We start from the raw sequence: 13,752 nt of genomic DNA, 5'->3' as shown, positions 1-13,752 counted from the left end.
TTTGGTGAGAAAGTAGAGGATCTAGTTGACCAGCTCAAGAAGCACAATGATGCTATGGATTCTCTCTCCTGCCGGGTGTCTTCTGCTACTACCTCCTCATCTAGGTTTTTTTGGAGGGAAGAGGAGTGCTCTCTATTCCTATGCTAGGCAAAGGTGCACTCCTGCTTCTCGGCAGCCTGCCCAGACTCAGTCCCAGCGCGCTCGTTCTTGTCAACAGCGTCCGCCTAAGGTCACTGCGACTCCCCAGCAAAAGCAAGGGACAGGCCTTTGACTGGCTGCAGTTCAGCATAGCCTCAGTAAACGTGTCCGTACCGGACAACTTCCTGGTTGGGGGGAGGTTAATGTTTTTTCATCAAAGGTGGCCTCTTATAACCTCCGACTGGTGGGTTCTTCAAATTGTCCGGTTAGGATACACCCTCAATCTGGACTCCAAGCCTCCAAATTGCCCACCGGGAGCTCAGTCCTACAGCTCCCAGCAGAAGCAGGTACTTGCAGAGGAACTCTCCGCCCTTCTACAGGCCCAAGCGGTCAAACTCGTTCCACCAGGGGAAGAAGGGCTAGGATTCTATTCCAGGTACTTCCTTGTGCAAAAGAAAACAGGGGGGATGCGTCCCATCCTAGACCTAAGGGCCCTGAACAGATTTCTTGTCCGACAAAAGTTCAGGATGGTTTCCCTAGGCACCCTTCTTCCCATGATTCAGGAAAACGATTGGCTATGCTCTCTGCACTCTGTTAGTTGTTTATGGTTTCAGGTTAATCTATGTTATGTCCTCGCCGTTGCGAGGCCCAATTGACCAATGTTCATTGTTTTGAGTGAGCCTGGTTGCTAGGGATACCCCACATATGAGAACAAGCAGCCTGCTTGTCCTTGGAGAAAATGAAAAGACATACCTGTAGCAGGTATTCTCCGGGGACAGCAGGCTGATTGTTCTCACAAACCCGCCCACCTCCCCTTTGGAGTTGATTTGTTTCTTTTTATGCTTTTGATTTAACTGAGGAACATGTTTGCGCAACGGGCGGGAAATCGGTCCGCGCATGCACGCGCTGGCAAAACTTTTTTATATTTTGCTTGCAAAATGCCGATTCCTGGGCTGACATGGACGTCGACCCACATGTGAGAACAATGAGCCTGCTGTCCTCGGAGAATACCTGCTATAGGTATGTATCTTCACTTTACTGAATCTTGGGGAAAAATCATAGAAAACTTCTTTAGACCAGTGGTTCTCAACCTAGTCGTTGGAATGCACTCGGCTAGTCAGATTTTCAGGAGAAATATAATGAACATGCATGAGATAAATTTGCATGCACCAATATCTTCATTGTATGCACGAGATAGATGTTCATACATTGTAGCTATTCTGAAAACTTGATTGGCTGACTGTGTCCCAAGGACTTGGTTGGGAACTCTTGCCTTAGACAATAAAGGTGGAAAATCTGGGTTGGCCTTGGTGCCTTACTTTTGCACAGTATGTTGTTATAGTGCTTTAGGAGAAATACACATACCTTTCTCTTGCCCCATCTCCTATATCCTTGGACTTTGAGGAAATGCTAATTTAATCAGTGGGCAATAAGTGTAGGGATGGGATGGAGTGGTAAAATAAAAGTAATAGGGCCTGGATGTTAGACTAGGTATAGAAAGTATGCTGTCTTTGTGTTGCCTTCTTTTTCTTTTCTTTATTTTTCCCCAACATGCTAACTTACCCAGAGCAGTAGAGAACCAAAGAGAGATCTTCAGGCAGTCAAACTTCAACAGCTGATGGATCTCATTAACTATGCCGTATAGTCCTTTTTTGTATAATGTGCATGGTTCAGCATAGTCCTGCAATCAGCCTGACCGTTTTTATTTTACCTAGTGCTTTGTAGCACCAAAGGATACTTTGGTTTTATAGGCAACAAAGAGTTTACTGGGCAAGGATAAGAGGCTGTGTTTACCTTGCCCTCCTGCAACATAGGTTTATTTATTTTATTTATTAGTTACATTTGTATCCCACATTTTCCCCCTATTTGCCCGCCTATTTGCATGCTCAATATGGCTTTCATAGTACCGTAAAGTTGTTCGCCAATTCCGGTATGAACAAATACAGTAATGTTGTGGTAGAATAAGGTTCGTGTGTACAGACATATTAGGGAATTGTAGAGAGGAAGAGTTGTTATATGTCCATTACGAGCTTTGGTTTTGTTGTGTTGCAGGGTACAAGCATTTAAGTTCGGTTGGTAGGTTATGCCTTTTTGAACAGGTTAGTTTTTAATGATTTCCTGAAGTTTAGGTGATCATAAGTTGTTTTCACGGCTTTTGGTAATGCGTTCCATACTTGTGTGCTTATGTAGGAAAAGCTGGATGCATAGGTTGATTTGTATTTGAGTCCTTTGCAGCTTGGGTAGTGGAGATTTAGATATGTTCGTGTTGATCCTGTTTTGTTTCTGGTTGGTAGGTCTGTCATGTATCCCGGGGCTTCGCCGTAGATAATTTTATGAACCAGGGTGCAGATTTTGAGAGCAATACATTCTTTGATTGGGAGCCAGTGCAGTTTTTCTTGGAGGGGTTTTGCGCTTTTGAATCGCATTTTTCCAAATATAAGCCTGGTTTTGAGCAGTCTGAAGTTTCTTTATAATTCTTTGCATCCCGCATAAATTCCGTTGCAGTAGTCTGCATGGCTTAGTACCATTGATTGTATCAAGTTTCAAAATGTTTCCCTCGGGAAGAATGGTTTCACGCGTGAGTTTCCACATTGAGTGGAACATTTTCTTTGTTGTAGATTTCACTTGGTTCTCTATTGTGAGGTTACAGTCGATTGTAACACCGAGAATTTTCAGGCTGTCTGAGATAGGTAGGGTATGATCTGGGGTGTTTGTTTGTGGGTTTGTTCGTATTGTATTGGGATGAGAGGATGAGACAGTGTACATAAGTAATGCCACACTGGGAAAAGACCAAGGGTCCATCGAGCCCAGCATCCTGTCCACGACAGCAGCCAATCCAGGCCAAGGGCACCTGGCAAGCTTCCCAAACGTACAAATATTCTATACATGTTATTCCTGTGTGTTTTTTCTGTGTTGAGTTTGTTTAAAAAAACCTACTTTTGTGTGTTTATGGTTCTGATTTTTATATACTCTGCTCAGTGTGTGTTGATGCTCCAGTCCTTCGTTTTATTTCATGTTTATTTCATTTGTCTTGTTTGGAAATAGACAACCTTGTCTTCCTTGCACATTACAAGCAGCTTCTCATTCTTCTCTTGTGATCTGAGCTGGGTCTGTGTCTAGCCGTTTTCCTGGATGGTCCAGTTGATACAGATCACTGGAGGCTTTTTCTGGACAACAAAAGAAAAATCCTCCTGTGATGTGCATCAACTGAACCATCTAGGAACATCAGACCAAGAAACTTAAAAGTGGAAACAGTAACTACAATCTGTAAGTTGATATTTTTATCTTTAACTACTTAGCAAGGGAGGACTTTAAGATTCTGATATACTTCTGAGATTAGGGTTCCTCAACCTCTGCTATATTATATCTTCGAGAGGAAAGTCACACATGAATAGTTATTTTGTTTATGATAAAGAAAATCTTTGATCTTGCAAAGCCTGGTTTAATTTAAAACACTTACTGAAAGGCTGTTGACCTACAGAGACTTTTAGTCCTACAGTGCCACCTGGTGAAATGTACTTAAGTAGCACCCACCACTACTGAAAAACAGTTTGCCTACAGAGAAACTTAGTCTTGCTGGACTTATTGAAAGTTGCCTAATAATATCTGAAACAAAATCAGGAAATTCTTTTTTGTGCAGAGGGTGGTCGATGCCTGTATTGTCCTCCTCTGGGAGATGGTAGAGACAAAAACAGTGATGGAATTAAAAAAGGCATGGGATGAACACAGAGGATCTCTAATTAGAAAATGGATGGTATAAAAAAAAAAACAAAACTTGAATGGGCTACATGTGTGTGGATGTGTCGAGTGTCACTTAGAAGTCGACTCAAACTGTGAAGAACTAAGGCCTGACCCAGGCACACTTATATAGTTTGTGTCCCATTTATGGCAATCCAGTTTAGGATGGGCTGGAGAGGGTTTAGGCAGCAATTTCCGTAGTTGGAATGTGAGGACTGTGCCAGGCAGGCTTTTTATGGTCTATGTCCTGCAAATGTCAAGACGGATTCAGGTAGACTGGCGTGGGCTTTGACGGCTACTCCAGTAGTTGAAATGTAAGGACAGTGCCAGGCGGACTTCTGTGGTCTACATCCCAGAAATGCAAAAGAGAGACCATAATCAAGTATTTTATATTGCATTCATTGTTGGTTTAATCATGAATTGATAGTGTGTGTGTTGGGCAGACTGGATGGACCGTCAGATCTTTATCGGCTATCATTTACTATGTTACTAGATAACTTCCATTGCTTTGTCAATTGATTTTCTCGAGGACAAGCAGGCCTATGATTCTCATTTGTGGGTAACACAATCCACGTTGCCCAGTCTAGAGCTTCTAACAACCTTTTACAGATCTCTTTGGAGCGCAAGTCGCACTGTGCATGCGCAGGTGCCTTCCTACCAGCTGCGAGAGAGTAGGAATATCAATTCTGTTTATTTCCGGAGTAAGGAGTGGATGCGTTTTGCTGTTCTCTCCTCACAGCTGCAGGTTCAGTTTTCTAACAAGAGCCGCTTTTTGTGCCTTGTTTCTCTTTTAGTTTTATTTTGTACCTTGTTCTGGGTTGTCTTCCTCCTTTCCCTTACATTTTTAGTTTATTTTCCCCTTTTTTAAGGTTTCCTTTATTTTACCGTACTCAGTAGGGCCGCATTTAGGCCTGAGCTTTGGTCAAGTTCTTCCCTTCATTTTTCTCTGGTGCTTTGCCCCTTTTTTGGCACCATCAAATCTTTTGATTTAGCCATGGCTGTTTTTCCTTCCATATCATTGAAGGTTCCCAATGGCTTTAAGCGGTGCAATAGGACAATCTGTGGCAGAGACATCCTTTCTTAGTGTTTCCAGTGTGAGGCCTGAGCACTACCCATTCTGTCTTTTTTTGTCTTTGTATGAAGAAAAGACCACAGTTAGCCAGAGAGGCTCAAAGAGAAACTTTTTGGAGCCAGGTCTGAAACCTCAACGTCTGTATTTGTATCAGCATCAAGTGTGTCCGTATAACTACAAGACCCTTAGATACTGGAAGTGACTGCATGGAGTGAGCCTCTACCTGCTTTGACACCAGTCTCTATGCAGGCCTTCCGGGACCAATCAGCATTGGACCCGACCCCAAGATGACGCGAGGACTTGACATTGGCACTGAGGAGCGGCTGATGCCAAGCATCGCCACTGATCACCATCGACGCATGGTATTGGGAGCTCCAAGGCACCGAGGGATTACATAAGTAATGCCACACTGGGAAAAGACCAAGGGTCCATCGAGCCCAGCATCCTATCCACGACAGCGGCCAATCCAGGCCAAGGGATTCCCCAGCATCTGTCAAGCATCTGCACTGGTAAGACTGCTCCCACTCCATACAGGAGGTGCCAATGCATGGGTCTCCAGGCAGTCAGGACCAGACACCCACTTCAACCCCACAAGTTCAGCAGCCTGCTTCTACACCGACACCCTAGCTTTTCTCAATGTCTGCCCTCAATGAGTGCCTCAGGGCCTTTTCTCCTTCGCTTTTGGCGGGATTTATACAACAGAGTGCGTCGGTGTCTGGGGTGCTTGCGCTTGCCACGCCTTTTACAGCTGTTCCGCATGACCGTCAGCCTGCGGTGAGGTCTATGCCAGCACTACTTGTGGCCTTGGCATCAACTGCCCCCTGTGTTAGCACCCCCTCATTGTCAGTGGAGGAAGCTTCGCAGGAGTTGAGGCTGGAGCTGACACCTCAGCATCCTTCTCAGGGACATAAGAACATAAGAGTATCCATACTGGGTCAGACCAGTGATCCATCTAGCCCAGTATCCTGTTTTCCAAACAGTGGCCAAGCCAGGTCTCAAGTACCTGGCTTAAACCCAAATTGTGGCAACACTCCATACTATAAATCCCAGGGCAAGCAGTTGCTTCCCATGTCTGTCTCAATAGCAGATTAGGGACTTTTCCTCCAGGAATTTGTCTAAACCTTTTTAAACCCAGATACACTAACCGTTGTTACCACATCCTCTGGCAAAGAGTTCCAGAGCTTAACTATTTGTTGAGTGAAAAAATATTTCCTCCTATTTGTTTTAAAAATATTTCCATGTAACTTCCTTGAGTGTCCCCTAGTCTTTGTATTTTGGAACGAGTAAAAAAAATCAATTTACTTCTTCTCGTTCTACACCACTCAGGATTTTGTAGACCTCAATCATATCTCCCCTCATCTGTCTCTTTTCCAAGCTGAAGAGCCCTAACCTCTTTAGCCTTTCCTCATATGAGAGGAGTTTCATCCCCTTTATCATTTTGGTCACTCTTTGAACCTTTTCTAATTCCGCTATATCTTTTTTTGAGATATGGCGACCAGAACTGAATGCAGTACCCAAGGTGCGGACACACCATGGAGTGATTAACAGCCATTATAGTATTTTCGGTCTTATTCACCATCCGTTTCCTAATAATTCCTATCATCCTGATTGCTTTTTTGGCCGCTGCTGCACACTGAGCAGAACATTTCAGCATATTATCTATGACACCCAGATCTTTTTCTTGAGTGCTGACGCCCAAGGTGGACCGTAGCATCGGGTAACTATAATTTGGATTATTCTTTCCAATTTGTATCAACTTGCATTTGTCCACATTTAAATTTCACCTGTCATTGGATGCCCAGCCTTCCAATTTCTTAAGGTCTTCTTTAAGTATTTCACAGTCCGCACATGTTTTAACAACCGTAATTAGTTTTGTATCACCTGCAAATTTGATCACCTCACTCATCGTCCCGATTTCCATATCCTTTATAAGTATGTTAAATAGTACCAATCCCAGTACAGATCCCTGTGGCACTTGACTGTTTACCCTCCTCCATTGAGAGAAATGACCATTTAACCCTACCGTCTGTTTTATGTCCAATAACCAATTCCTAATCCACACCAGAACCTTGCCTCCTATCCCATGACTCTTAAATTTTCTCATGAGTCTCTCATGAGGAACTTTCAAAAGCTTTCTAAAAATCTGGATACACTACAACAACCGGCTCACCTTTATCCACATGTTTATTCGTACCTTCAAAGAAATGAAGCAAATTGGTGAGGCAAGACTTCCCATGCTGACTCTGTCCCATTTAAATCATGTTTGTTTATGTGTTCTGTAATGTTATTCTTTATAATAGTTTCCACTATTTTGCCCAGCACCAACATTGGGCTTACCGATCTATAATTTTTGGCTCACCTTTAAGAACCCTTTTTAAAAATCAACGTCACATTGCCCACCCTCTAATCTTCAAGTACTATGGATGATTTTAACGACAGGTTACATATTACTAACAGCAGATCAGCAATTTCATGCTTGAGTTCTTTGAGTACCCTTGGATGTATGCCATCCGGTCCAGGCAATTTACTAATCTTTAATTTGTCAATTTGGCTCAGTACATCTTCAGGTTCACCGAGATTCCTTCTTTCAGTTCCTCTGCATCATCACCCTTGAAAACCATTTCCGGTTCAGGGAGATCTTACATCTTCTTCTGTAAAGACAGAAGTAGAGAATTCATTCAGTATTTTTTTCATCAAGGCGGGCTCGGTCTCAGCCCTCCCAGGAGGAGTTCCTGGTTGACTCCAATGAGGAGCGCTCATGGCATCCTCTCTGATCCCTCCACAGGAAAGGAGAAAGTTTCCACCTGAGAACCTTTCCTCCCCATCTTTTGTTAAGGCAATGGTGAGTGCCGTTCCAATTCTTTTGGAAGTGGAGGACAAGTTCAGGATGGTTTTCCTGGGCACCCTTCTCCCCATGATTCAGGAAAATGATTGGCTATGCTTTCTGGACTTAAAGATGTGTACACTTGCATCTAAGTACTTCTAGCTCACAGGAGGTATCTTCAATTCTGGTTGAGGACACATCACTTCCCAAACCGCATGTTGCCTCTTGGCTTCACATTGGCATCCCTGGTTTTCACCAAGTATCTTGCTGTAGTTGTAGTGTCGCTTCACAGACTGGGAGTCTGTGTTACCCTATCTCGACGATTGACTGGTGAAGAGCAAATGGAAGGACAGTGCTCGGGATTCCACGCATATGACTATTCAGATGTTATATCTACTAGGGTTCATCTTAAACTACCCCAAGTCCCATCTGCTCCCTCTCCAGCAGTTGGAGTTCATTGGAGCACTGCTTAGACACTCAGCAGTCTCGGGCTTTCATCCATGTGGCATGGTCAGATGCTCTTGTCACCCTTGCCGCTCAAGTCTGAGCAGCTCAGCAGGTCACAGCTTGGCAGATGTTGAGGTTGTTGGGCCACATGGCCTTCATGGTTCATGTGTCACCCATGGCACGTCTTCACATGAGAACTGTCCAGTGGGCCCTAGCTTCCCAGTGGTGTCAGGCCATGGGGATTGTGGAAGATGTCAGCCGGGTTTCACCAGAGCTGGTTTAGTCTCTGCTTTGGTGGACAATTAAATCCAGTTTGACTCTGGACTCCCATTCCAAATTCCATAGCCCATGAAGGAGCTAAAAATAGATTCATCCCGTCTGGGGTGAGAAGTTCATGTAGATGGGCTTCGCACTCAAGGTGCTTGGTCAGCCCAGGAGTCAGATCTTCACATCAATATTTAGCCTTTCAGAGATCAGCTGATCAACCATATTCTCATTCAAATTGACAATCAAGTTGCCATGTATTACATTAACAAGCAGGGGGGCACTGGATCATGCCTGTTGTCAGGAGGCCGTCGGGATGTGCCACTGGGCAGTCCAGCAGGGAATGCTCCTCAAGGCCACTTAACTGGCAGGCAAATTCAACAACCTAGCGAACAGACTGAGCAGGTTCTTGCAACCACCCAAGTGGTTACTCAACATGGGCGTTGCCTGTGAGGTCTTTTGAGTGTGGGGCACCCCCTTGGTGGATCTCTTTGCTGCTCAATCTAATCACAAAGACCCTCAGTTCTGTTCTAGGCTCAGAGCCCACTACACACTAGCGTCGGATGCCTTCCTCTTTATTGAGGGGTTAGGTCTTCTCTATGCGTATCCTCCCATACCTCTTGTAGGGAAGACTTGGCTGAAACTGAAGCAGGACCGTGGGACCATGATTTAGATCGCTTCTTATTGACCCTGATAGATCTGGTTTCCACTTCTTCTGGAGTTATCCTCCGAAGAACCATGGAGATTGGAGTATTTTCCAACCCTCATCACTGTTGTAATTGTTGCCTATGTTCATGTTATGCTATTTCAAAAGGTCTAATGGTTCCTAACTAGTACTTAAAATAAATTTTGAAATGTCTTTTGAAGTATGTTCTGCAAGTACTAGTTGGTTGCATTATTTATTTAGCACTTTTCCTCACCATATGACTGACTTCATATTTCTTTGCATAGTTCAGCTATTGTAAATAATATTACTTTCAGAAATTATAGTACTTACTCAGTACTTGTCTTTTTGCAGTTGACAGAATTGAAGGCAGACTTCCAGTACCAGGAATCTAATCTGAGAACAAAGATGAATGGGATGGAAAGAGGACACAAGGAAGTTGTTGAACAACTGCAGGTAAAATAATAATAATAATACTTTTCAAGTACACCTAATTATTTAATGGAATTTTCATCTAGAATTACAAGCAAAAAGGGCAGCATGTATAAAATAGTTATTTAAGGTATGGTTATACATATAATTTAATGGTGTGTGAGATAGCTATTTTCTGAGGACAAGCAGGCTTTTATCTTACAGATGGGTGACGCCGATCTGAGTCGCCCGGTCTGGCATTTTGCCAAAGCTAAAAAGAGAGCTTTGTGGAGTGCGAGCCACCCTCCACCAGGCATGCCTGAATGCCTTCCTGCCCATCGCGCGAACACGGTCTCCTCAGTTCTCTCTTTTCCGTGTGAGGAGAAGGTGCTGGTTTTTTGCCCTCTCCTCATTTGTCCAGTCTGAGAGCTTTTTTTTGTTTGTTTGTTTCTTCCGGCGGTATTTTTTCTTGTTTTTCTTTCTGGTTCCTCATATAAGACCTCTTTTTTACATTCCTTTAGTTTCTTAAATTCATTTTGCCCAGTTTTAAGTTTACTTTTTTTTTCCCGCGTCATCAGGCCGTTTTTAGGCCCTGACTTCGGGTCTTTTTCTCTCCATGCCTTGCTCCTTTTTTCAGGCACCATTGAGTTGTTTGATTTAGCCGTCGAAGTTTCCCCGTCCATGTCCATGAAGACTCCCAGTGGTTTCAAGCTTTGTACCCTGTGCAGTCGGACTATCTCGGGAAAGGACACCCATTCTTGGTGTCTTGGGCCCGACCATAACCCTGCTAACTGTGTTCTCTGTCTTTGCATGAAGAAGAGGACCCAGGTTTTCTTGTTGGGGGAAGGCTAAAATTGTTTTCAGCAAAGGTGGCCTCTTATAACCTCAGACTGGTGGGTTCTTCAAATAGTCTGTCTCGTATGCGCCCTCAATTGGCATCAAAAACCTCTACATTGCCCACAGAGAGCTCGTTCATTCAGCTCTCAGCACAGGCAGGTACTGGCAGAGGAACTCTCCGCCCTTCTAAAGGACCATGTGTATGCCTTGTAGCGCTATAGAAATGCTAAATAGTAGTAGTAGTAGTAGTAGTAGCAGTCAAACCCGTTCCACCAGGGGAAGAAGGGCAGGGATTCTATTCCAGGTACTTCCTTGTGAAGAAGGCGGGGGGATGTGTCCCATCCTAGACCTAAGGACCCTGAACAAATTTTTAGTCTAAGAAAAGTTCAGGATTGTTTCCATGGGCATTCTTCTCCCAATGATTCAGAAAAAATGATTGGCTATGCTCTCTGGACTTACAGGATGCATAGTCTCGCGTCCCGGTACTTCCAGCCCATCGAAAGTATCTTCAGTTTCGGCTGGGAACACATCACTTTCAGTATCATGTGTTGCCTTTTGGTCTTGCATCAGCTCTCAGGGTCTTCAAGTGTCTAGCAGTAATCTCGGCATCACTATGCAGACTTGGAGTCCATGTGTTCCCGTATCTCTACGATTGGCTGGTGAAGAGCACCTCAGAGGATGGTGCTCGAAGTCCATGTGGATGACTATTCGGATGCTAGAACTACTAGGGTTCATTTTAAACTACCCCAAATCCCATCTACATCCTGACCAGCGATGAGTGCATATGAGCCCTGCTCGACACACAGAGGGTTGAAGCCTACCAACCGAGACGAGAGTGGACAATTTTGTCTCGCTGGCATCCAAGGTTCATGCCTTTCAGCAGTTCACAACTCGGCAGGTGCTGAGATTGCTGGGCCACATGGCTTCCACAGTGTATGTTACACCCATGACTTCACATGAGCTCAGCTTAGTGGGATCCTGGCTTCTCAGTGGTGTCAAACCATGAGAAGTCTAAGATGTCATTCAAATGTCCCCAGAGCTGATATGCTCTCTTCAGTGGTGGACAATTTGATCCAATTTGACTCTGGGACTTCCATTCCAAATTCCTCAGCCACAAAAAGTGCTGACAACGGATGCATCTCTTCTGAGATGGGGAGCTGATGTAGATGGGCTTCCCACTCAAGGTGCTTGGTCCTCCCAGGAAACAAATCTTCAGATCAACTTCCTGGAGCTTTGGGCGATCTGGAATGCTCTAAAGGCTTTCAGAGATCGGCTATTGTACTGCTATGGATTTACAGCCTGCTTCACTGACACAGACTACTTAGTAATTACTGTGGATTCTTTTGGATTCGTATTAGGTAAATGAGACCTTTATTAGAGGTTTTAAAATCTACAATGATTAAGATATATGCAATGATTAGCTACAGTGGTGGAAATAAGTATTTGATCCCTTGCTGATTTTGTAAGTTTGCCCACTGACAAAGACATGAGCAGCCCATAATTGAAGGGTAGGTTATTGGTAACAGTGAGAGATAGCACATCACAAATTAAATCCGGAAAATCACATTGTGGAAAGTATATGAATTTATTTGCATTCTGCAGAGGGAAATAAGTATTTGATCCCCCACCAACCAGTAAGAGATCTGGCCCCTACAGACCAGGTAGATGCTCCAAATCAACTCGTTACCTGCATGACAGACAGCTGTCGGCAATGGTCACCTGTATGAAAGACACCTGTCCACAGATTCAGTGAATCAGTCAGACTCTAACCTCTACAAAATGGCCAAGAGCAAGGAGCTGTCTAAGGATGTCAGGGACAAGATCATACACCTGCACAAGGCTGGAATGGGCTACAAAACCATCAGTAAGACGCTGGGCGAGAAGGAGACAACTGTTGGTGCCATAGTAAGAAAATGGAAGAAGTACAAAATGACTGTCAATCGACAAAGATCTGGGGCTCCATGCAAAATCTCACCTCGTGGGGTATCCTTGATCATGAGGAAGGTTAGAAATCAGCCTACAACTACAAGGGGGGAACTTGTCAATGATCTCAAGGCAGCTGGGACCACTGTCACCACGAAAACCATTGGTAACACATTACGACATAACGGATTGCAATCCTGCAGTGCCCGCAAGGTCCCCCTGCTCCGGAAGGCACATGTGACGGCCCGTCTGAAGTTTGCCAGTGAACACCTGGATGATGCCGAGAGTGATTGGGAGAAGGTGCTGTGGTCAGATGAGACAAAAATTGAGCTCTTTGGCATGAACTCAACTCGCCGTGTTTGGAGGAAGAGAAATGCTGCCTATGACCCAAAGAACACCGTCCCCACTGTCAAGCATGGAAGTGGAAATGTTATGTTTTGGGGGTGTTGCTCTGCTAAGGGCACAGGACTACTTCACCGCATCAATGGGAGAATGGATGGGGCCATGTACCGTACAATTCTGAGTGACAACCTCCTTCCCTCCGCCAGGGCCTTAAAATGGGTCGTGGCTGGGTCTTCCAGCACGACAATGACCCAAAACATACAGCCAAGGCAACAAAGGAGTGGCTCAGGAAGAAGCACATTAGGGTCATGGAGTGGCCTAGCCAGTCACCAGACCTTAATCCCATTGAAAACTTATGGAGGGAGCTGAAGCTGCGAGTTGCCAAGCGACAGCCCAGAACTCTTAATGATTTAGAGATGATCTGCAAAGAGGAGTGGACCAAAATTCCTCCTGACGTGTGCAAACCTCATCATCAACTACAGAAGACGTCTGACCGCTGTGCTTGCCAACAAGGGTTTTGCCACCAAGTATTAGGTCTTGTTTGCCAGAGGGATTAAATACTTATTTCCCTCTGCAGAATGCAAATAAATTCATATACTTTCCACAATGTGATTTTCCGGATTTAATTTGTGATGTGCTATCTCTCACTGTTACTAATAACCTACCCTTCAATTATGGGCTGCTCATGTCTTTGTCAGTGGGCAAACTTACAAAATCAGCAAGGGATCAAATACTTATTTCCACCACTGTATATAACTGAAAAGAAACAATACCTGTAATCATTCTATCTATAATTAAACAAAACTCTATAAACAATCATTACATCACTGGTCCCTACATCTAAACAATGCTAAGAGTTCCTAGACCAGGAAAAGAAGCATAATGGAGTGGAGGAGTGGCCTAGTGGTTAGGGTGGTGCACTTTGGTCCTGGGGAACTGAGGAACTGAGTTCGATCAACTCCCACTTCAGGCACAGGCAGCTCCTTGTGACTTTGGGCAAGTCACTTAACCCTCCATTGCCCCAAGTACAAATAAGTACCTGTATACAATATGTAAGCCGCATTGAGCCTGCCATGAGTGGGAAAGCATGGG

General features: G+C 44.4%; 1 protein-coding gene across 1 annotated transcript in view; it reads left to right on the top strand.

Annotated features, from left to right (window-relative positions):
- Positions 1 to 13,752, top strand: part of LOC115468476 (protein FAM76B) — a 94,132-nt gene that overhangs the window by 54,291 nt on the left and 26,089 nt on the right. The window contains exon 9 of the mRNA XM_030200218.1: positions 9,502 to 9,603. Coding sequence (XP_030056078.1) covers positions 9,502 to 9,603 — 102 coding nt within the window. The remainder of the gene's footprint in view (positions 1 to 9,501; positions 9,604 to 13,752) is intronic.

The sequence above is a fragment of the Microcaecilia unicolor genome, chromosome 4, assembly GCF_901765095.1.
Source record: "Microcaecilia unicolor chromosome 4, aMicUni1.1, whole genome shotgun sequence".
In the NCBI taxonomy this organism is placed as follows: Eukaryota; Metazoa; Chordata; class Amphibia; order Gymnophiona; family Siphonopidae; genus Microcaecilia; species Microcaecilia unicolor.
The sequence above is the reverse complement of the archived record's forward strand: the minus strand, read 5'-3'. Positions and strand labels throughout refer to the sequence as shown.